This window comes from Kryptolebias marmoratus, linkage group LG12 (assembly GCF_001649575.2).
Source record: "Kryptolebias marmoratus isolate JLee-2015 linkage group LG12, ASM164957v2, whole genome shotgun sequence".
Classification (NCBI taxonomy): domain Eukaryota; kingdom Metazoa; phylum Chordata; class Actinopteri; order Cyprinodontiformes; family Rivulidae; genus Kryptolebias; species Kryptolebias marmoratus.
In genome coordinates, this window is record NC_051441.1 from 18,931,264 (window position 1) to 18,955,639 (window position 24,376).

Genomic DNA, 24,376 nt, shown 5'->3' on the forward strand with positions numbered 1-24,376 from the left:
TCGTCTGTAGAACCACGTGAATCTAGTTCACAGGAAAGGAAGGACCAAGGTGTGCTCTCACCCCGGCTGCGGCAAGAAGTTCTACCTGTCCAACCATCTGCACCGCCACATGATCATCCACTCAGGTGGGCTCGGGGAGATGCACATGACAGGTTGAGGGTGGGCTTTTAAGAGATCGTAAAAGATAAAAAAGTGGGTCTTTTTTTTTTTTTTTTTTTTACAGGCGTTCGGGATTTCATCTGTGAGACGTGTGGGAAATCGTTTAAGCGTAAAAATCACCTGGAGGTTCACAGACGGACCCACACAGGAGAAACACCACTCCAGTGAGTTACCTGCGTTACACTCAGGTGTTGCTGTTTTTAGTTTTTCACACAAACTACATCAGTTTAAAAAAAAAAAAAGGTATTTGATATTTGACTTCCTCTAACATAAACGTTTTTTTACTCAAATGATTAAAAAAAGTGGCCGGGATGGAAGGAAAACTACAAATAATAAAGAATTATTCGTTATTAATCCAGGAGTTATTGGCTTGTCTTGTTAATTTCCTTTTTATGCGTTTATCTACATCTAGTCCTGCATTTCAGACCAAAAGAGGTTGGGCTGGAGCCTTTTAGGGTTACCGTTAAACAAAAAATAAATGCTATTTTAAACAAGTGATTAATCAATTCCTGGCTCCACAGCAGCATCAGTTAAGTTTAGAAACAAAGATGTGCAGACCATTTCCAGTTTCTCAGCATTGAAATTGTTCTTTTTTTTATTCTTCATGTCTCAAAATGACATTAAACAGCATTCATTGTCACAACCATCATACACACACTCACACACCACACAGCTGACCAGAGACCAACTTTCCAATGTGCCCAAGGACACGTTGACTTGTGGGAAGCTGAAGTTGGGATTAAAGTAGGAACGTTCTGATTGGCTGACTGCTGTTTCTCCTGAGATGCTCAAACAAACCAAATTATATAAAACCTGTGTGGGGAAAAAAATAATAATTAAACCGTCTTTAGCCAGTGTTCCTTTAAATGGAAACTGGAAGGGTTAATTTTCATTTTTCTCTCCCTAAAGTGCAGAATATCAGTATCGTTCAGATATATCACTTTCAGACTCTTTAGGCCCCTTTCACTCTGCATGATGATCTCGCTATGGCGTAAAATAAACAACCAAAACTATAGCAGTATTTTCAGGACCTTGGAGAGGTCTTTAAGGCATATATTAGGAATACATTTGAGCATCGGCAGAACTTTCGCAGTGAGGTCATAGTGGTTTATTGTGGTGGTGGTAGCGTACGCAAGGACTGGCGACGCTGGGCTCGTGCCTCAGCGACAGCCACGATCGTGACAAGGAAACAACGTAGCGTAGACACGATACCTGTAGCTGAGAGTGTTGTGACATATGAAGCGTGGCGAGACAGCAGGAGAGCATATTGGGATACAGAAAATAATCTATTTAGAGATTACCAAGAACGTAGCTTCACACTCGAGAGATTTTCCCAATTTGTCTCAACCCACACGTGTTCCTAAATGACACGTAGGTCACGCAGAGTGCCGCGATCGCCATCCTGTGTGAAGCGAGCCTAAATCTTGTACCTCACCGGGCTGCGACTGTTGGCGCTAAATTACGAACGACACTCTGGAGATTTGCGAGGGGTTTTCATTTCCCCGCGTGAGTCGTAGGGCCTCGTTTGAATAACCATTTTTCTCTCAAAGTAGTCACAGACTTGTCGTGGGCATCTGTAACTTGTCTCTTCTCAGTTTAGTTTCTGTAATTCTAAAAAGCTGGGGCTGTATTTTATTTATTTATTTATGTATTTATTTTGCTGGGAGTTCATGCAGATGTGCTGTTCAGTGTGATTCCAAGTATCAGTTCGTGTACTTTCTAGCCATTTTGTGTCTCCAACCAATCCCCAACAGTCGCAGCCCAGAGAGATTACTAATCTACTAATCTCCTGCCAAGTAATCCCTTGTCCATGTGGTCCTGTCTGCACTTTAGGAAACCTTTGTCAAGCGCTAAAATGCATAGTTACATTCGCAAATGTCACTTTACGTTGCAAAAACAAAGCTTTACGTTAACTTTGTTTAGGGATTGATCAACTTTTCTGGGCTCTGGGAAAGACCATCTCACAGTGGACACGTGAATTGTGGTCAGACAAGTCAGTAATTAGCAGAACAAAGACCACAGAAAAGTCCACAGAATATTTACAGTATGTAAAATGCAACTCCCTACTTTTCAGCTGGACAGTGTTTTTACATTCTGCAGACGGTATAAAGGCTGACTGCAGTCCTGAGGTGTCCCCAATAGAGAACGTGGAGAGAATTAAAAAAAAAAAAATACACACACAAACAAAACAAAACGTCAGCTCTAAACTGTTAAAACCCTAATATTTGCCGTAGTCATTGAACAGCACACCTAAAATGGTTCATTACTGGGGGTCTTGTATATCAAAGCATCTATTAAATGTGAAAAAGAATAGAAATATGGCCATGTTAAAGCTTTACGGTGGGAAGATGGATTTACACATCGTAGACAAAGTCAATACACTGACTTCTTGCCAAAAATGATGATGATGATCCAGGTTGGTGATACGACATGTACCTTACTCTTCCTTCATACCCAATCTTTTTTTTTTTTTACCAATATCTTTTTTTTCCCGTCAGGTGTGAAATCTGCGGCTACCAGTGTCGCCAGCGGGCCTCCCTGAACTGGCACATGAAGAAGCACACTCCGGAGGCCCACTACAACTACACCTGCGAGTTCTGCAGCAAGAGGTTCGAGAAGCTGGACAGCGTGAAGTTCCACAAGCTGAAGAGCCACCCGGAGAAGCTGGCGACCGCGTACCCCGCCAGCTGAGCGAGCGCGGGCCCGCCGCCCTCACGTTGCCGAGGAAGACTTGGCGCGGGAGCTGCCTTTTGAAGAGTCTGTCACGCGGCTCGTGTCTGTGGGCGAAATTCAACGTCGTGTTCAGACAAGACTGAAGTGGGCCGGCGTTGCAGCCAGGCAGAAACCAGGCCAGGTCAGAGTCCAGGTTCATGTGGCTTTTGAAATGACTGTGTTTGATACAGTAAGGGGAAAAACCTTATTTGTCATCATCCACTTAATGCCATCTGAATGATTCAGCTACTGTTTAATCAGTAAACTCGACTACAATCGACGTTTTTTCGGGGCGGGTACTGTCTCCAGGACTGAAACCACAACAGTAAAGTGTCCAACGGTACGTCATTGCCAGCAGAAACTTCCTTTCAGAGCTCATTTTTGGTTCACGGAGTTGTGGTAGTAATTTCTTTTTTTTTCTCAAACGACACCTACACGGTTTTTAGTATTTTTGTTTGGGGTGTTGTCCGGGATACCATCACATCAGAGATCAGTCAAAACAAGCGAAATGCTGATGTGGTCCTTTTTCAAAGTTAAGTCCTTTAATACACACCCGAGAGAGGTTACTTATTACAGACCAGCGTGGTGGCTAATTATTAAAATGTCTGTTAAATATTAGGGGTGTAAGGGTATTCGTACCATGACGGTTCAGTGTAGACATTTTGGACGGGTGCATGAACTAAACGACACACGTCAGTCATGGGTGATCACTGCTTCGGCAAACATTTTCTTTAGCTGCCTTTTGATAGCAGCAGAGACAGACACTGCGAACCCAAACAGCTGCTGTGGAGGGAAACGATCGGTGCACGTGCACAGCAAATGAAGGTCCAAGACCTTAAAGGAGTAAAAATGTACCTTTTAGGGTACAAACGAGCGGTTAAAGGAAAAGGACCATGTTCGAACCCTTCAAGTTATCACGCTGCACAGCTGGAGCGACAAGCCAATATACTTTTTAGGTATATTTGTGTACCTTGATTTTTTTTTAGTGTAAGGCAAGAAGTTATGCTAAACAACCAGGGCAAGCTTCCTTATCTCACACTAGCACTCAGCTGCTGAGAAGCTTGGTGTTCCCCATTTCATTTCGTACTTTTTAAGATATGTTCTTTAGTTCTGTTTTGCATCAAGTATGAGTTAAATTAATTAAAGCGAGCACTTTGTTGTTTGTTAATGTTTTAATTTTCTGAACCCAAGATTGATGCTTTGTCTTCTGTCTTCAAGCAAGAGTTATTGCCTGTTTACCAAGAAAGAAAAGAAAAAAACAACCCACTAGCACTTGTAATTAGTTTTTCCTGCTGTATCACCCCCATACTGAACCGTGACCCTCATACAGAGGTACAGTACATGGCAAACCACAACTTGGGAGTACTATTATACCCCTATTAAATAAATAAGAACAATTAGGACTTCTAAACTTATGGAGTTTTTTTTTAAACATGCTATTTGTACACTTCAGACATTCAAACGAAGCCTTTGTTATATTGATGGCAGTATCACTGTTCAGTTTCCACACCATGTTTAACTTGCCCTGAAACCTGTGCAAGTTCACAAAGACAATTTCTCAGGAAAACATCCATTTGCTTCCCTTTTTAAATATTATTCTGCCTTTGTATTGCTGAGTAACTGCACCTTTTTCCACTCTGAATCACTAAAAAGACCAATTTCTACCAAATCTTCTTTTCCTAAAGAGCTTTTTTGTCACAAGAGGAAGAGGTGCTCTGAGTTTCCACCTCCTACATCGTTGTTTTTGTCTTCTTATGTTACGTTTAGATCATCTACAAGTCTACTTTTAGCTAGCCTCTTGCTACTTTTCATTTCTAGCTAGTGTTCTGCTTTTAGCTTTAATAACTCTTTATTTAGCACTTTATATTCTCTCTGCAGGCAAAAATGCAACTTCTCGAGTTGTTAACAACCTTTCCTCAGGACCCCACCTCATGATGGCTGAAATATCACCTTAATATTTGTTGTTATATTAGTAAGATACTTGAAAGGTTTTGTGTTTATCTTTTAAAAGTGTTGTGGAGTTTAAATATCCCACATCGAATTAATACGAGGGCAAAGTTCAACAATCACTTTAGATATAGGTTCAGCATTCCACTTATTTAAGGAACGCAAAAGGACTGGAGAATCCATATTTTTTAGATCTTTCCGCCAATAAATTGCTGTCTATTGTTTGCCGTACACAAGTGGAATCTCATTAACACGGATCTCTGCGTGTTCCGTAGCAAAGCGTGTCAGACTTCATTTAAAAAGCTTTCAGAAAGAAAAGATCGCCGGGGTAATTTGAGCGTCGGAGTCAATCGTTTTGGACTGTTTGTAGACGAGGCTGTGTTTGGAAAGAGCAGGCGCTTTCCTATTGTGTGGATAATGGATCAAAATGAACCTTTGGTTACGTGATGAGGGCAAACAGCGTTTACCTGGCTGTGCCGTGCAGTGGAAAGACAATCTGGGAGTTTCCTCTCTGCTGTTATTGTTTGGAATTCTGACCGGACTGAAATTGCCAAATGATCCTGTTTTTCCAGCTCAGACCATAATGTGTATATATAGCATTACGCTATTAGTTTTCAGATGTGAATAATAGGGCATGTGACATGATATTACAATCAGAGACAAAACTGTATAAACTATGAACTTTCTAAAAGACATTTTGAACAGTGCTGATGCAGCTGCTGCCCTCAGATCCAACATCTGTCAGTTTTTTTTCCCTCTAAAGTCCAATAATAGTCTGGTACTTACTTTTGTGATAATCTAAGCTAATAAAATGTTTTGATACATAAACTGTAAAGGAACGGTAAAGAGAACCGAGATCAAATGAAACATTAAAGCAGCCGATTGGCGTCACCATGGTAACCACACACCGTGTGTCTCACTCCCAGACGGCGCTACAGGCCCCCGTCCACATTCCTCTGAATATTTTTTAAAAACAGTTTTTTTGTCCGTACACAAATTGAGTTTCTGTTGAGGAAAAATTATATATATATTTTTTTTTCTAAAGTACAGATTTTTAAAAACGTCATTTCAGGTGCATCAGGACAGACAGCAGAAATGAGGACATAGCAGCGTATTTTGGGCTTTCCCAAACTTTGTTCCCTAGAAGCACAAACGCAAGTTTTTACTGAGTTAGTTAGTTAGTTTATTTATTTATTTATTTTGGGGGGTGGGGTCTGTGTTGCTGAAATGGTTAATGATGAAAGGGAAATTGTAAATGGAAAAGAAAACAAAACCAAAGAAAAACTAATTCATCCAAGTTCTTTAGCCAACCTTGTTTCTTGTTCTGTTTTGATGTCATTAATGAGGACATTCTTGCCACCTAGTGGTGGGCACGAGTATTGCAGAGTTTTTGTTAGCATTGTCTAGAACAGGGGTGTCAAACTCCAGGCCTCGAGGCCCCCCTGTCCTGGAAGTTTTAGGCTTTTCTGCTCCAACACGCCCGATTCAGATGGTTATATCACCTTCTCACCGAATCAAGTTCTCCAGAAGCACGTCCACAAGTCACTCATTTCAAGCAAGAACACGTCTAAAACATGCAGGAGTTTGACACGTGGTTAAGACAGAGGAACTACAAATGAACCGAGAACAAATTATTCATTGTGGGGTTCCTGATAAGACTGGTGGACAGAGTTGCATAGTAGCTAAGTTTCAGACGTGTTTTTATGTTGCATAAAAAAAATTTCCTGTAACTGGCGGAAGCGTCTGGTGGTCACACGTGCCGATTTTTATGTCTACAATGAGGATTTTTTTTTCTTATTTTGTTTTGTAGGAGTCAGAACAAGTCAAAAAGACCCTTCACTTCCAGTTTTGAAGAGAGTATTCTGAGTGCAGGTGCAGTGGAAGTCAATGAGAGTTTGGATGTGCAGACTCTGGGAAGATTTGATAAAATAAAAAAAAAAGGCAGAGAGAAACACTGGATGAAAGAAGACAAAATGCCCCAGTTTTCATGTAAAAACTGTATAAGTGTAAAGATTACTGAAATCACCAAACTTTAATGGTTATTGTGTAAAAACAAGAAAATGGGGAGAAAAAAGCCAATTCAGTCACATGAAGTCCAACTTTCTCCAACTTTCTTGGACCTGTTTAAATTTCTGAATGATGTTTCGACTGTGAGGTATGTCTGAACTATAGCGCTCCGAAAGGGGGCTGGGTTTTGTTAAATTCCTCGAGAGAGAAGAAAAGAGGAGAGGAAAAATAATACAGGTCTTTTAGTTTGAGCCTACGGCAGCACAGCTAGGACACAGTTACAACTTCACCTGGGCCAGCCTGAAGTATCAGGTTTCAAAAAGGAGAGGCTTAGGTCCGGTATTAAAAGTAGAGAACCAAGACTGGGAGGTGACTCCGCACAGGAGGAGCCTGAGAGTTCTACCTCTTGGTTTAATTTGGCAAACAAGAACCACAAATGTTCTGTTGGAATAACGAGCTCTTTGAAGCCTAATGGAGATTTGTCATTCGTGAAATTACATGAGATCAGAAGGATTTTTCTCGGTTATCCGTCCATTTTCATTCCCCGCTTCTCCTTTCCGGGTCGCGAGGAGCTGGCGCCTATCTCCAGCCGCCGCGCGGGAGGCAGAGGACACTCTGGACAGGTCTCTCCAGTCCATCACAGGGACACACAGAGACAAACGAGACAAGCATTCACGCTCTCACTCACACCTAGAGGCAATCTGGAGTTACCAGTGAACCTAACGTGCACGTTTTTGGTCTGTGGGAGGAAACCAGAGCATCCGGAGAAAACCCTCATGTGCCCACAGAGGCGACCCTAGAGCGGCAGCTCTAACCACTGCACGGTCGTGCTGCCCATTACTTGTTCAAATAAAAGGAATTATTGCATTATTTATTAATCCATGTGGTATAAATTATAAAGAAAATGTGATCAAGGAATGTACTGGAGCTCATAATATCACAGCCAGTGTTTGCAAGTAAAATGAACTTAATATTTAACTAAGTCGGAGGGAAGTTTAAGTCAGTTTCTGGTGTGCAGCCACGCTCCTTCTTGGTAGCATGCACAAAATGACACCATCTGTTGTTCACAACCACTGCAGTTCTTTCTCCTTTGGTCTTTCCCTTCTTTCGGCAGTCTCTGTCTGTTTGTGTGATCTGAATTAGAGTTGTCAGTCCCACTATGGAGCCACGCGTTTGCTTTCGCACCTCCAGGGGAACGCGACACAGCCCGCAGTTGGACACGTTGCTTTTGTAATAACAGCAACGATGGAGGACGCCGTAGTTGTGGTCATGCGTCTTTGGTTTGCTTTTCGAAGCAAATTTTGAAAAGAGAGCTACAAACATCCAGACGGCGTCACAAGTACTTTGTGAGGCACATGTTCAAAGAAAAGCACGTCATAGCAACTAGCGACAAAAGTTGCGTAGCTTCTACTTCAGCAAAGCAAATGGAGCTTTAATAGTGCGGGTGCTGGAAAAATCCTGTATTAATTAGTAGTGAAGTGAAGTGAGATTTATTTATATAGCACTTTTCAGCAACAAGGTGATCCAAAGCGCTTTACAACAGAAACAAAAACAGAATCAAATACAGAATGAAACACAAAAGAAAAATACAACAATCATGTCTAATCTAAATGAATCATGTCTAATCTAAATGGAATATAGGATAATCTAAAAATCAGACATATCTAAGCATGAGCTGAGACAGTCAAAATAGTAGCTAAACTAAACAACAATTAGGAATGAAACAATGAAACGCACAAAAAAAAGAAAACAAAACACATCAATTATGTATAATCTAAATAGATAGGATAATCTAAATAAAATCATAAAACCAGACATATCTAAGCATAAGCTGAGACAGTCAAATAGTAGTTAAATAGTAGCCTCTACTGAGCTAAAGAAATGTCTTTTTTGAAGCAGGAACTAAAAACAACCTGATAAACTTAGAACTACAGGTGGCCCCAGTACCAGTGTAACAGTTGTAAAACAGGAACACACTGGACTCAGGCTCTGCGACGGTTTATTCCTACAAAACAGAGTGTGGGACACACTTAACCACGAGGCGCACTCAGTCACAGTCAAATCCCAGCAGCTCAGTTAGGCAGCCTCTGCCTGACTGCTCTATTTACAACAAATGGAATAAAGAAAAATAAGATTGTATACAAATCAATCTCAACAAAATGTTAATACATAATGCAAAATAATCTAAATAAAAAAACAAAACATAATACAAAACTCAAAATTCCTACCGTATGTAAAAGAATGCATTTCTGTAATAAAATAATTAAATTAAAAGATACAAAACCAAAACAGAATCACAGAGTCACGTACCTACAAAACAGAGTGTGGGACACACTTAACCACGAGGCGCACTCAGTCACAGTCAAATCCCTGCGGCCCAGCAGACACATTTTGGAAAGAAACGTGGAAGGAAAATTTCAACCAAACTATATAAAAGTAACATTTTAAGTTCAACCAAACCCAAAGTTTTTTTTAAGACACTTAACATTGTATTTTTATGCAACACATAACTGTTAGAACTATATTTTAATGTTAGAAATATTACTGAGAGTGAGGTGTAGCATTAGCATGCATCTTACCAGCAGCTCAGTTAGGCAGCCTCTGCCTGACTGCTGCAGCCGCGTCCCAGAGCTCCGCCCCGTGCAACACCAAATACCATCCTCCCAAAATAATATCAGAAACCAAAAATGAAAAGCAGTATGAACAGAAATAGTCCTACTATAATACAAAAGCGATACTAGACATGTAAATTAAACAAAAAGGTGTTTTGAGAAGGTTCGTTAAAACAATGTGAGTAAATAAATAAATAAAATTAACTCAGCTACACCAGCAGTGTGAAAACAAAAGCCAAAAAAAAACTGAACTACCTGAAATAGCTGTAAGGACTGTGAAGTGGTCCCCTCCCCTCACGTCTCCATAAAACACATAATACTGTGCTAAAATGGAGCAGCTAAAAGCTTGGCCATCCTACTTGCCAGTAACCAGACATTCCCCGTGAAGATCAGCGGAAGAGCAGCTTTAAATGCCATCTTCTCCGTCTCGCTGCTTCTTTTTACATTTGTGACGTTCAAAGCTCATCTAGACCTGGAGTTTTATTCCATCCGAAAGCTCAACCAGGCGCTTCAACACGCAAACAAGCGTTCCCGTGGCACGGCTGGGCAGCATAACCAAAAGTACACCAGTGTCGAGAGATTTGAAGCCGCGGTGCATTTGCAGAAAGAAAATCTAAAAAAAATACAAAACAGACCCAGATCTACCACAACAGGATGCCACTCGTGCAGCACCATTAGAGTTAGCTATATGTTTGAAAGCATGACAGCTGCAACTTCCGCCTCTGCGTAATTCATTTTTTATTTTTCAGTTCTTGCATAAGCAGATTTCACCAACATAATCAGCCAACTTGACAATTTGTTACTAAACAAAACAAAACAAAAACACACCCCTAAGAAAAAAGTTGATTTGACTAACTTCCGACTTCCAAAGTGGCAGAACAAGCTTGTGTCCATCATGTTTACCCATGGAAGCGTTTTCATTAGCACGTAAAGTTGGTTTATTTTATCGGGTTTCATTCTTTCTCCTTTGGAAACAGCAGCTGCTTCGTTAAAAGCCAAGCCTGTACGGGCACATTGGTGTTCTTGTTTTTTCTCATTTGAATGTGTTTTGACTATTTGCGTGCACACAGTACAGTATGGTACCTGTTGCTACATAGATGCGATCCAGGTGACCTTCCTCTCTCTCTGTTCCTCCCTCCCTCTGGAGCTGCAGAAGCCCTGCTCCATGGTGATGTGTTATTACTCAGCTGTTTCAGTCACACCCACTCCTCCCCACCTCCCTTTCTGCGACTTATAAGCAGCCAGAAGCCCTAAAATACAAGCGGTTTGCTGAAAAGGTCCCAGAGAGGGCTGTCTTGCGGGGAGCTAAGGGACACCAGAAGACGGTCGGTCGGCTGTGGGGACTTTCTGCAAAATAACACACTTCTGTGTTCCTGTGAGCTGACAGTGACAACAGCAGCCTTCATCACAGCGCTGAAGGCAGAGACTCGAAACCAGCCTCACATCCTCAGACGTCTACTGTAATAGGTAAGCCAACGAAGGATTAAACTTTGTGATTTGAACTTACACAGAAAATTCATCCTGTTAGTTTGTTTTAGTCTCTTTATTATTCAAAAGCAGCACCGACGTCGTCAGAGACCCATCCAACAATGACTCTTTGTCCCCTGGGGACCTGCATGCAATCGTTCCCCTCAATGGAGTCCTTTGAGATTTATCCATCTATGCTTTTGATGGAAGTCGGCGAGTCAGAAACAGTTTGTTTTTTTTATCAACCCAAGGCAAGCACAGTGGACCATTTCGTGTACGTTTCAAAAATAAAGGGTTTTGTTCCGGGGGAATCTTTCCCGTGGCTCATTTTTCAGTCTGTCAGAGTCGCATGTGACCGTAGCTCATTAATACATCACCAAGCTGACTCCTCGGAGAGCAACGGTTGACCACGACGAGGAAGCCGGAAACGTTTCTGAATATTGAAACGATAGTGGGAATTTTTTTTTCTTTTCTTTTGGGGCGGGGGGAGTCAAGGCAACAGCTCATTTAATTTCAGACAGCATTAAATGTTTGATTAACTCGACACCAGCTCTCACTGTAAGAGCAACAACTTCCTGTTTTTTGGTACATTTGCTATTTTCGACAAAGCCGATCTTTGGGAAGGTGTTATTGACCCAGAAAAAAAAAACACTTAAAGCTGTCGCTTACCAGGGGTTGAGAAGAAAATAGCGAAGATTGGAAAAGCCACAAGGAATACTGCCGTTCTAAACAAGCAGCCCGTTGCTACACACAGTACGGTTCTGCCCACTCACTGTCATTGGGAATACAATTTATTCGTTCAGTAGCGCCACACAAAGAGCGCCGTTTCCCTTCCTGGAGGCAAGCATCTGAGAGAGAAGATGGTATAAAACAGAACGGGTGTGTTCGAAAGTTGGCCGAAGACAAAGGATAAAAGTGTTTATTCTGTTTGAGCTACTTTAAATAGTAGCTAAATAGAACGACAATTTTTCTGAGGAAAATCTTTGAATTGTACCAATGCAGTTACTGTCTGAGATAATCCTTGAAGCTGCTGCCAGTGGCTCATTTGGGTCACCATGACAACCACGCACCTAGGTCCCTCGCTCCCTTGCAGCACCCTTAATAAGACAGGCAGACAGAAATGTAGACGAGAAAGCAAACTTTGCTCAAAGAGTCACTGTGAAAACGACGAATCGTATTGAAAACATTCCTGAACTGTGGGTGGTAGAAGCATCTGGTGGTTAAACATTACAGTTTTTATTTGTTTACAGTGTTTTGTTTTGTTTTTTGTAGGGGATGTGACAAGTTAAAAAAGACCCTTAACTTCCTGTTTTGAGAAAAAAAACTCTGAACTCAGATACAATGGAAGTCAATGGAAGTTTTGGTTGTCTGCACTCTTAAGGGGGGATTTGAGGAAAAACTGCAAGTTGTACAGCACTGGGTGGAAGAAGACGAAAAATATCTGCTTTTTGATGTATGAATTGTAAAAGAAGTGTAAAAAAAATTGTGGGAGATTAAAAAAAAGGGAGCATTTAACGATTTTGGAAAGTTCAGACAGCTTAAAAGTCAAATACATCATGTGAGTTAAACATGCTGTAGTAAAATGTACAAAAACCAGAAAACCTAAACTACAGCTGTGTAAAAACTGCAAAACATATAAAAAATGACAGCTCAGGTATGTAAAGTTCAACTTTCTGTGCCTTGTTTAAACTCTGAATGATGTTTTTATTATGATGTGAGCCTGAGCTATACAGCTCCAAAGAAAACTCAGTTTTCTCCCTCTTTTTGCCAAAATTCTGTTGTTGTCTATGGGGAAATCTTTCACTTTTTTCCTGATTGAGCTGCACTTTTTAGTTTTTTTTTTACATGGGTTTCTTCAAAGTTGAGGGAGAAATAGCTAACAGACAACCGTGATGGAAATATAAAAATTAATGGCTGGATAGCAATAGGCTATTTCAGTGCTTATTTATTGGAACGGCAAATAATACATGCTTATAAATCAACATAGAAGGTGTTAGTAAGCTGTTTTTGTAATGTACCTCAGTTTAACTTGAGTCATAGCTGGCCACAGATATGTTCATGCAAATACTCGTTTCTCTAATGTACATCAGCAAATCAGCATAAGGGTTCTTTTTTATCGTAAAATGTAATATCTGAAGTATCATGGTGCATCATTTTGAAACAAAAAAACATCTGAGTTCACGTTTTGGAATCTGATCAGTAACACCTGGGTTTGGTTCCATCATTTGCATGCTGCCTTCCTGTGTGCGATGAGGAAGTTTACTGAAAAACACAGTCGAGAAATGAGTCCTTAGCCGTCGTTTCTTTTCTTGCAAAATGTGTCGCTAAAAATCCCTCGCCCGTGTCCAGGTGACGTGCGCTTGTGGCGCTTTGAGAGTTTGATAAGTTATTAGACTCGCAAAGCGTGAAGGGGGAGTTGTTTGTCCTTCCGGGTCTCCAGCTCACCTTTAACAAATGGATCAGCACAGGAAAAACGGCGACTGATTTGCCCATACGTGCTCGGGTGTGGGTTTATATTCATATCAGTGACAAAAAACATTCTAATATAACCACTAAAAGTGTCAGAGAGGAAGCAGTGAGCTGACAGCTCCATGAACCAACAGCCTAGCTGTCCTTGAAGGAGTACAAACCGTACATGCATTCATGTTTAGTTGTGCCAGAGTTTTAAACTAAGATCAGTCTTTAAAATAACAATATCTTGTGAGAGTTCATAGTGGTCAGAGAATGTGTTGAGGATGACTCTCAGCTGCTTCCACATCAAACTTCAGCTGAATATGTGCACATATGGCTATGTCATAGCTATTTTTTGAGTTTGCTCAGGTCAGTTAGCTGGCAGCTTGGATTGGGGTTGATTCCAAAAGTTAATGAGTTGTACATGTACTACTGATGATTACCGACTGGGAGTTTCACTCAAGTCTCTCCTGTGGTTTCTGAGACACCAAATTTTAGCTCAGTATCTGTAAAACCGGCTGAGTTAGAGCCATTTCTGTGTTTGCTAAGGCCGCTTAGCTGTGGCAGCCATCTTAAATTGGGTTGGCTCCAAAGGTTAATCCGTTCTAGATGTCCATCCAATGATTAATTTCTGAGAGTTTCAATAAAATCTGTCCAGCGGCGCATGAGATGTTTTGCTGACATGACAGAAAATGAACACAGGCACACAAACACTGACACGGGCAATAATGAGCCACTAAACTGAATCTTAGCCTTCGGCCACGAAAAGGCATTTCAAATAATACCTGTTAATTATTGTCTTTATTTTTGTCTCTTTCTCACCTCAACAGGTCGAACTATCAGCTGGGAAGATGGGATGCTTTGCATTCCTCAAAGTCACGATGTTTGCTTTCAATGGCATCATCTTTGTAAGTAACTTTCACGGCGTGATTAACGTGTCTTCGGTTTTTATTTCTTTTTTTTTTTACTCCTGTGCGCTTGGACTTTATGCTGCCGTGTGGATGTTGAGCAAACCATGCAAATGAAGTAGGAGGACACGTGTAACAACACAAACACAATATCCTTTTCATACAAACACAAAAGAAAGAATTTGAATAAAACATAAATGAGCTACCAGTTAGAGCTGCACTTCTGCAAAATTAAAATTACTGGATGGTTGGTTATTTTTTCCCGCTAATAGTTGTGCAACATAGCAGAAGTAGGAAGTATGAATTTCCACTGCAGGATTTCACACACACAATATGTATATATATATATATATATATATATATATATATATATATATGTACAAAGTTTAAAACGTGAAAAAAGTGATAATTGCACATGATGTTGATTCGGCATCGAGGGTGTTGGTGATCGGCGGGCCTTATTAAACACTGCAGCAGACGAGCAAAGATCAGCAGATTTTACTGTAGATTCTGAGGCTTTTTCATCTCCTCTCCTGAACTTTTTCTTCTGAGCCACAGAACCCAGATGAAGCAGAATGCAATAAAGATCAGACTGAACGAGAGTGTGTTTTAACTTTACTGGTTCGAGCTAAAGTTCGACTCCGAACGTCCCCTGAGCTGAAGCAAACGGTGACAAGGAGCGATGTTTTGTGGGATAGTTATGAAGACCGGGGAGAAAAAAGGCAAAAGTCTTCATCCAGGCTGGGCTAATGGCTAGCCAAACGAGGGCCCGTTGTTAATTGTTTTTTAGGCTAACGAAACAACTCTTTCCCAAAAGCGACATATTGGTGTCATAGAGCGCTACACTAGCTAATAATTAACCTCTACACTTTTGCATGACACTGTTTAGTGTGACATTGTTTCCGAACAATGTCTGTGTTTCTGTGCAAACGTAGATGTGCAGAGCATAAAAATCATGTATATGCTAATGCTTCTGAAATGCTAAAGTAAATCAGTGACATGCAGATGTGTAGCGGTTTAGTAACGGGTAATGTAGCCGTCTTTCACGTGGCTATGTCCTTTTTGGAGAAAGCGATGTTTATAAAGCCTGAAAACCATTAACAACAAGCTCTTATCAGCCATTAGCTTAGCCTGGATGAAGACTTTTGCCTTCTTCTCCATACTCCGGGCTTTCCGACTGATTACACGGCTCACAGAACATCCCTTCAAAATTGACTCAAATCTATTCATTATTCTGTTTCCTGTTTCCTACCCCCCCTCCACCCCTCCCATTTCTTCTCACTAATGTTGTCTGGAACGACAGCAGTGCACAGTCTGAACCTCGGGTGCAGGCACACGAGCGATCAGTGGTTCGTTTCCAGCAGATCCAGCTTCTTAGCGAAACACATTAACCAGGTCATGTGGTTTTAAGAACAACTTGGCTCAAACTAGTCGCTCATATTTCGTAAAGAAATATGACCCCAGCCTCTTGCATTATCTGTGTCCATGTGTTTATTCGGAAACCCACACAACGTTTTCCACCTACAGCTCAGACTTATTTCCTGCAGCCTGCAAATAAATGCCATTTGAGGACAAAATGCAAAAAATTGAAAAAAAAAGCACAAATTAATGTACACAGAGGAACTCAGATCAAATGACTTCTGCTTTCTGTGATGTCAGTAGAAGGTGTGCACGCTTGGCCTACTTATATTTGTGTACAGTCAAAATTTTATTGAAACAACAATTTGACAGCAAAATAGCAAAAACAAATAGGAATACTGACTATGGCATATTGTTGTATGGGTAGTAAAAATATATCTAAAGTAAGTTTGATTCTATTTTATAGAAAAGTCTGGCTACTAACTTAAAAGAAAACCAAACAGTGTAACTATTACTGGCATCTAGTGGTCAACATGAAGGAAGCATTCACCTCAAATTACCTTTTTTTTTTTTTCCCTGCAAACTACATCTTTATCGGCAGGCGAAATGATCTGATCAAGAGAATTTAAGAAACTTCGTGGTCACGATTTTTCCTTTTGTTTCATCTTTTCTTCCCCTCCCGTTTCAGCTGGCTGGTGCTGCCATCATGGGCGTTGGGATCTGGGTGAAGGTGGACAGTGGCTCCGTCCTCAACTTTCTTGGCAAAATTGACGGCATGCCATCAGAGCTCAGTCAGGTGCTCAACGTGGGCTACCTGTTGATTGCCATCGGCGCCCTGCTGGTCATCATCGGCTTCCTCGGCTGCTGTGGAGCCATCAGGGAGAACAAGTGCATGCTGCTGCTGGTAAGCTGCTGTCCCGCTACTTTAAAGAACGAGTGTAATGGGGTTTTGGTATCCCCTTGTTTGGTTTCCACAGACATGGTGTCTATAGATGTCTACTAACTCTCACTGTTGAAATTAACTAAAATCCACCGTGTTTTATGACAGGGGTCACCAACAAAACTTGCTGGGGGCAAGTAGGTAGTTAGGTAGGTCTGCAGTCTGTTCAGTTTGTCATTGTTTTCTCAACCAAACAACGTCCATGTTTTAATGCAAATGTCTATCTCCTGAGGCTGCTGGACGTATCGGCCTGCCAGGAGCTGATACAGACTCACTGATCCAGTGGACTGATACATTCATACAGATACATACAGACTCTGAGAATCAAAAACAACAGACTCATTAGCTACATAAAGACTTGCTGGGTGCACGGTTTAGTTTTGTGCCCGACTGAGACAGACTAGCTGCAGACAAGTGACACATTAAAGGAAAATCCTTAATAAAGTTTAAGTCACAAACAGCATGCTGGCGTTGCTTATTATTGTCTGGAACTGCAGTGAAGAGGTTCTTCCTACAGATATTCCGTTTTGATGTATTTATAGAAATGGACAACGCTGTTTATTTGCTGTAGCAAACATACGTCTTTGAGGACGCCGTCTGATCGAAGTACATCAACATTCTTGCTCAGTAACATGCACATGTCCGGTCTTTTTCCTTCAGTTCTTTTTCATCGTGTTGCTGGTCTTCATCGCAGAGGTCGCAGGAGCTGTGGTGATTCTGGTCTTCCGACCGGTGGTAAGTTCCTGAAGAACCTGTCCAAGCGAAGGATATTCATAACCAGAAAGTTGCAATGAGAGGAGGAAAATTCTTGTGCTTGTTTGTCAGGCAGATAAGCTGTTTATGAATGTCGGCAAAGCAGCAGTTAAGAGCATCCAGAAGGATTACGGGACAAATTCTGACATTACCGGACTCTGGAATAGTATGATGGACACGGTACATTAAAAAAAACAAAAACTTTCCTTCTAAACTAATGATGAGTTCTGCCTGCTTCCACTTCCACCAAGCTTTCTGTAACATTCTCTCTCTTCACAGTTAAAATGCTGTGGATTCAACAACTTCACCGACTTTGAGAATTCCCCCTATTATAATACTCACAACTCGTCATACCCACCACAGTGCTGTCGGAAAACCAACGACTCATGTAGTCACAATGAGGTTCAGCGTGAAGTATGTACTTTTTATTCTCATGGACAAAATACCACCCATACACATAATTCAGTTAGTCAACTTACAATAACTCTGCCTCTGTGCTTTGCCCTGTTTATTTGTAGGTGAAAAAAGATATGTGTCACACCGAAATGATAGTCAGGGACTCGTATCACATTTCAGCCAAATACACGGGGGATTTTATTGACACAACTGCTCATCATTCAGCTCTACCCCAAAATCCCAAAGTATCTTTGAGACAGGGCGTATTTATACAGACAAAATACATTGGTGTATATTGCATATTTCTGACCACTTACATAACTCCTGCAACACTTACAGGAAACCAGCCAGAACAGCTGGTTGAGTCTGGGTCAGTGTAGCCCAGACTCAACCCAGAACGAGCACACTGTTTTCCTAGGAAATTGTTCTGTCACTATGAACAATCTGTTATCACAAACCCACTGTTCTGGAATGTTCCTGGCAATAACAACCAGTTACTCTTTACACACCAGCATAGCTCCTGTTTACCCTTTTCTTCTTCCATATTTGGTAGAACCCACCTCCTCCTTCACCGCTGGTTACAGGGTGCTTTCCAATGATCAAGAATCTGATTGATGACAACACAGTAGTGATTATCGCAGTGGCCCTCGGGATTGCAGCTCTGGAGGTACGACATTAACCTAGATTTAGGCTAAAACTGATCACTGGGGGAAGATGAATTTGCTGTTTAATGTCCCATCTCATACTTGTTTTACTAATATATGCTTCTTTCAGATATGCGCCATGGTTGTCTCAATGATACTTTACTGCAGAATCAAGTCCACAATGGCCTAACTACAGTCAGTAAAGAATCCCGTTAATCACCGAAATCTCTACTTCTCACCTTCTGCTGCCTTACCATGAAGGACAGAAGATTTGTGCAATCGACAGCAACTGGGTAACTTTTTAAAAAAAGAAAAAGGAAAAGAAAGTCTATTTACTAGAGTTAGTGAATGTAAAGTTTGTATTTCTTGCAAAAACTTGTCTTGATAAAACTAGCTACACACTAGTCCTTGGACGTGTCAAGGAGCGCTTGAAGATTTAACGCACAGCCAGTTAAGGAGGAATTACATGATGCAGTTTCTGTAATAATGAAACAAAAACTGGTATATGTGTTAGAGACAGGAAGCCCTGCAGTGATCTTTTTTAAAAATCTTACTATAGGTTGTAAAATGGAAGTACAATGTTAATTTGTATGTTGTAAAGTGATTTATACCACAATAAAGGCAATATTTCCAAATAAAATGTTCAGTGTTTTTTTGGTCCTGTCAAGTTCCTAAATCAGTTTATTGCATTTGTACTGTTTTTGAAAAAATTCTGAATATAAAAAAGCAACAAAGTGCCAGTAAAAATAATCTACAAATCATTGGTTCCTTGGTTTTCGCAATTTTGTGGTGCACTGTGTTTGTACTTGAAACCAACCAGAATGGTCCCCCGAAGTCCAGTTTTATGACTTGGAAACTCAGAGATTCAGCCTTAAAATGCAATATTGCTTCTTTGCACATAACTGCTGATAGCTGCAGTAATAAACTTTCATTTCTGCTGTTTTATTTCTCAGGCCAGATTAGTAAACATGTTGCCGCAGTGTTTGAATGGACCCATCCTATCCTGCCATTCATTTAAACTATGATGGGCCTAATTTTGGTCTTAAAGAAATAACTGATTCAAAAACTTTAATGAATAGTTTCAACTTCAACTCTTCAAAGACAAAAGACATACAGGATAAATAGAATATTTCCTACAAAAACTACAAGGAGACACTTTATTCTATTTTAGAAATTAGGTCAATTAAAGAGGGACAGTTTCCTAGTGTTTGGAAAACTGCAGAAATCAGTATTCAGATCTGGTGAGAACTTTTATTAGTACTTAAAGACTTGTCAGTATTTTGTCTGTGGTACCAAAAATCTGAACAGCTAGTTTCAGATTTTTGGTATTCCCCCCCTCAGTAAAGCACATTATACAGCCTCACAACTCGATTCCCCTGAGAGGCCCCTCCATGGCACTACTGCAGTGGCTAAATGCAACGACCACATGAAACACTGGGTGCCTTGAAATGACCGGCGTACTCACCCTAACCCCTTAAATGAAAGGGGCCTAGTGACAGCGCATTGGCTGGCACAGAAAAAAGTGTGGGCGACGACACGGCATGTCATTTTTTTCAATAAATTTGTTCTTGAAAAGTTATTTTGTGAGTAGTTAAATGCTTAGAAAAGTTTGATAATCACAACAACATATATGTTTATAATAATAATAATAAATAATTGCTAATCATGTCATAATTTTTTTGCAAGACTTTGGTTAATATGTCCTTAGTTGAAAGTGGGATGTAGTGTATATACAGGGCTTAGGTTGTCCCTCTCGCCTACGGCCCCCATGATGTCTAGAATTGGCTCTGAGCACGCCTGTAGCCTGTTTACCAGCTCCTCTACTGATCAACTCTGACACCGGGTAAAATCAAGTTTTTCTAAGAGTAAGTGTGTAGTATCACAGTATTATTTACATAATTTAAATGAAAAAAACACCATTTGCTAAAAACAAAACAAAACAAAAAGCACTTGTTAAAGGGCACTAGGTTGAGTTACAACAAATCTAGGAGATAGTCTCTATTAAACGTCAGAGCAGAGAGGTGTTTTTGAAATGACTGAAACCTTCTGCAGTCCAGATCCAGGTGTTGGTGATGGATCAGGTCTGCGGGAGGCTGATAGAGACTTTGGTCGGGTTTCTTTCGCCAAGATGAGGTGGAGTGGAAAGTAAGCAAGTGAAGATGAGTGGATGTTAGCTTAGTGGTTAAAAATAAAAAGGGCTCGGCTTGGGGTTGCTAGGTAACAGGGATTGTGATGCAACAATCCCAAGGTTTTTGAAACAGGTCATTTTGCAGACACCAGTAAACATTGCCAATAAATGGTTGGGTGTTTTTTTGTGCTTGGACTGTTTCTAGAAGCAGTAGGTACCCAAATGGAAGCACAAAAACATGCAAAAAGTGTATTTTGCATAATAGGTTCCCTTTAAATCTCCCTCTCCCTTTAATTCTCCCTCTTTTTTGTGTTGTTGTAAAATTAAAGTAGAATAGTGGGCGGCGCATTTTCAGCACCACAGTTATGTGAACAGAGAGAGCGACAGCCAAAGACAAGCGTTTTATTTTACTAATAACAGACTTTACCACTGATAAACACAGAAATTTCATCTAATATCTGTGGAAAAAGACGACCTTCATGTAATGGGTCACAGGTGTAGCCGCGCCCTGATGATTAGGCCTCCATAAAAGGGAGGCTGCTAGGTTTGTTGGTGTTTGCTCCTGTGAATGATCAGGTGTTGGGTCCACATGCTCTCTGTTGGACAACTGTGGTAGGTGAAGAGAAATTACTTTCAGATTAATCATTTTAGTAATCGAACGCTGATGTGTTGTTTTTATACAGGGTCGCAATTTTAACATGTTTTGAGCATCTGAGCGTGGGGTATTCAACGCTGCAGAACAACTGCCTGAGCTGAACATGGATTTTTATGATGCAGGTATGCAGTGTTTTAAACTGGTTTTAGAAATTTAATTTAAGTATTTAGTAACTTTTGTGTTTTTTAGTTCCATTTGCTGCGGCCTGCTGTCCTTAGTTGTGTTTTCGTTTTATCAGTCCGCCCTGTTTCTTTGGGATTGTTGTTTGATGTCTGTGAGGCCGGGCTAACTATTTTATTTTTTATTTTTTTGTACAGTTTTTTACTTTTGGGCTCACTTCCCTAATAAAATATTTCAAGTTGCTGTTTTAAATGCTTGAGACCCGACCCTATCTGCTGTGTTACTTTGGGTTAGGGTGTGCATGTGATTATTTTGCAGTGAGTCACTAAATAAGTTTGCCGAGGAGGGTTTTTACGTGGGGTTGTCTGCCTGAAGAGTTTTTTATTATTTTTTTATTTTTTTACATCGGGTCTACAGGAATAACAGCGACTGGATGAAGTTGAATGGGAATTCCTTTTAATTTGTTATAATAAATATTGTTCGACTTTACTGGTTTCGATTATTCTTCCTATACCTGCGGGTTGGAACATTCGTGTTCATGAGTGCTGCAGTTCCTTACATAAATTGGGTCCATATGAGCCTTACACATTTTCAGACCTTTTCAAACATTGAAATGTTGAATTTTTCAGAAAGATTACATGTCACTTTAAATGTGTATCAGTCGTTTCAAACTGTAAAAGATGAATGAAGATACTAAAGCTATTAATCTTGCACCTTATGTGCTCTCTTTAATGTATTTGTGTGATATTTTATTGTAAAATATCGTCTCTAATAACCCCCTGGCGCCTGTTATTACGTTACATTGTATCCTATTGTACTGTTCTGTATCCTGCATCTCAAAGACTTAAAAAAAAAAAACCTGACTACAAAAAAAACTTTCACTTTCGGTATTTACCTCTGCTGCAGCAGCTGCTCAGCTCAATACGTCATGTGCTGTCGTGTTTTTACTCATCAGGTGAAACCCTTTCTTCGAGGATTTCGATTAACTGTAAGTTTGAATGTTTCATACACAAGTTTTATCTTTAGTAACTTTGCTGTTTTTTTTTTGTTTGTTTGTTTCTGCTCTTTAATGTTTGAAGAACATTGCTTTTCCCTCCCGCTCAAAGCAACACTCGTGTGGTTGACGACACTTGTATGATTAGTGATTAACAGAAGAAAAACAAGAATAGTGAACAGTTTAGGTTTTTGTTCATCACGTTAGTCGTATTTTTCAGTCAAACTGTCGTCAGCCACAGCGACTCATGGCGACACATTTCACAATAAAACGGTAAAAATAACAATGGTGCTTTAAAAGTTTTTTTTTTTTTTAATTTTCAGGTTGAGGGCTTATATTGTTAGTAAAATAGTTTAATGATGCGACGCAGGAGGATTTTTGTGAAGCGCGTATCTAGGCTTGTATTGATGACGTACGGAGTGACGTTCGAGGCTACGCTAGCGAGCAGTACCACGTGACCGGTTCAGTCCTGAACCGGTCACGTGTTTGTTTTTTAATAATTAATAACAAACGTCAAAACACTGACAAAGAAGAAAAGAAAAAACAAACATGTCATGAGGAATTTTAAACGTACTGTGATCTGTTATAAATTTAGTTTTTTTTGGATTATTGGATGAGACAATGAGATGATAATTCCACTTCAAGTCTTTCATGAAGATAGAAAATAAAGGACTGTTATTGCTAAACAGTCCTTTTATTCAACTCAAAGCTTCTCAAACCAGTCATGTTATTCTAATCCATCTGTTGTACATTTATAGTCCACTTGATGGCGCAAATGAAGCGCCATGTTGCGTCGGATCGTGAGTCGAGCTATTTGATGGAAAGCCTCACTGCATCATGAAGTTTCATCTCATCATCTCTACTAGTTTCAGACTTGAGTTGCTCTTTTGGGATGCGTTTTTCTATTTAGTGCTCTGTTGCGCAATATCTCCATTTGTGAATAAACATTTTTCCAAGTTAAAATAAATTGCAAACTAAAAATTCCACTTTTTTATATATTAAAAAAAAAAAATTCCAAATTTCATAATTGTTGTTGCCAGCTGGGGTACATCCATCCCCCAAAAGGTCTCCACATTCCACCTGAGAAGGAGATAATCTAAATGTTCCACCTCACTGTCACAGAAAGTAGACCTTTGATGTTTTTTAAAATTTACTTATTTCACTATATGAGAAATGTATATACATACAATTCTTTCTAATTATACTTTAACCAATTAAATATGTGCATTCATATGATGCATTTTAATCTGATGGAGGGGAATTTTTTTAGCAGGATTTTAACAAAATATGATGGCTATTTTCTTGTCACAAAATTCAAGGATTTAAATATCTCAACTCTGAGTGCAACATGTCTTCTCTAACCATTGACTTTAGAGGAGCAGGCATTACTTTTATCAGCTATTGTAACTCCCTGGAGTACAGATCATTCATAAAATGTTATACTGCCCAAACACTTTTGGAAAACAGATCCTGTCTAGCCTTTTCATCTATATATATTTTCTTTTACAGGGCACACATAGTACTGGGGTCCTGTGGGGTTTAAAATTATGTTTGTAAAGTAATTTTCAATAGAGAAGAACCTGTTACTGAAAGTCAAGACAGTTTCTTATCTAACCTATTCAAAATCACAATAAAAGGTGCACTCCTTCAAGGTTTTGAAGTATTAAATTGGGTATAATATACCAAAAGGACATTTTAAGTTTAATGAATACCTAAATAGAAAGCAGACATCCAAATGCAGCCTTAAAGATGAAGCCAGAACAGGATGAGCATCACTTTACATTTATATAGGAGCCCCTTTATACTTTTGACATCATTTGTTAGTTTCTGTCGGGTCGCTGAAAATGTCAAACATTTTGTCAAGTTTCCCCATTTTCAAATATTGTATTTGATTTTATTTTTGTTTCTTTTTAATCATAATTAAAGATAAGTTATTTACACTTTATTTGCTTTTTTAAGCCTTTATATGTCTGAAAGCTGCACAGTAAGAATAAATTCAGTCCCCTTTGAATCCTGAAGAGCCTCTGTTTCAGCTGATGGAAGCTTCCAGTCAACGTCAACTCGGTGTCAACGAATGGAAATGTTGCTCCATCATCATGTGTTTGCTGGGCCTCATGTGCGTTT

At 40.0% G+C, this 24,376-nt stretch overlaps 2 protein-coding genes and 1 long non-coding RNA gene across 3 annotated transcripts in view; all 3 read left to right on the forward strand.

Annotated features, from left to right (window-relative positions):
- Nucleotides 1-4,540, forward strand: part of znf653 (zinc finger protein 653) — an 8,822-nt gene extending 4,282 nt beyond the window's left edge. Inside the window, exons 8-10 of the mRNA XM_017435635.3 lie at nucleotides 11-125; nucleotides 224-323; nucleotides 2,658-4,540. Of these exons, the coding sequence (XP_017291124.1) occupies nucleotides 11-125; nucleotides 224-323; nucleotides 2,658-2,850 (408 nt within the window). The 3' untranslated portion in view covers nucleotides 2,851-4,540. The remainder of the gene's footprint in view (nucleotides 1-10; nucleotides 126-223; nucleotides 324-2,657) is intronic.
- A 6,126-nt stretch (nucleotides 4,541-10,666) lies between these two features.
- On the forward strand, nucleotides 10,667-18,995 carry tspan35 (tetraspanin 35). The gene is made up of 8 exons (XM_017435640.3): nucleotides 10,667-10,904; nucleotides 14,186-14,263; nucleotides 16,311-16,526; nucleotides 17,223-17,297; nucleotides 17,388-17,495; nucleotides 17,595-17,729; nucleotides 18,265-18,378; nucleotides 18,486-18,995. Exons 2-8 carry the CDS (start codon nucleotides 14,207-14,209, stop codon nucleotides 18,543-18,545), a joined length of 765 nt encoding a protein of 254 aa, XP_017291129.1. The 5' UTR covers nucleotides 10,667-10,904; nucleotides 14,186-14,206; the 3' UTR covers nucleotides 18,546-18,995.
- Nucleotides 18,996-20,860: 1,865 nt separating this feature from the next.
- LOC119616601 lies at nucleotides 20,861-23,217 on the forward strand. The gene is made up of 4 exons (XR_005233835.1): nucleotides 20,861-21,095; nucleotides 21,167-21,260; nucleotides 22,214-22,246; nucleotides 23,011-23,217. It is a non-coding gene; the product is annotated as an uncharacterized LOC119616601 (long non-coding RNA).
- Nucleotides 23,218-24,376: the final 1,159 nt, after the last annotated feature.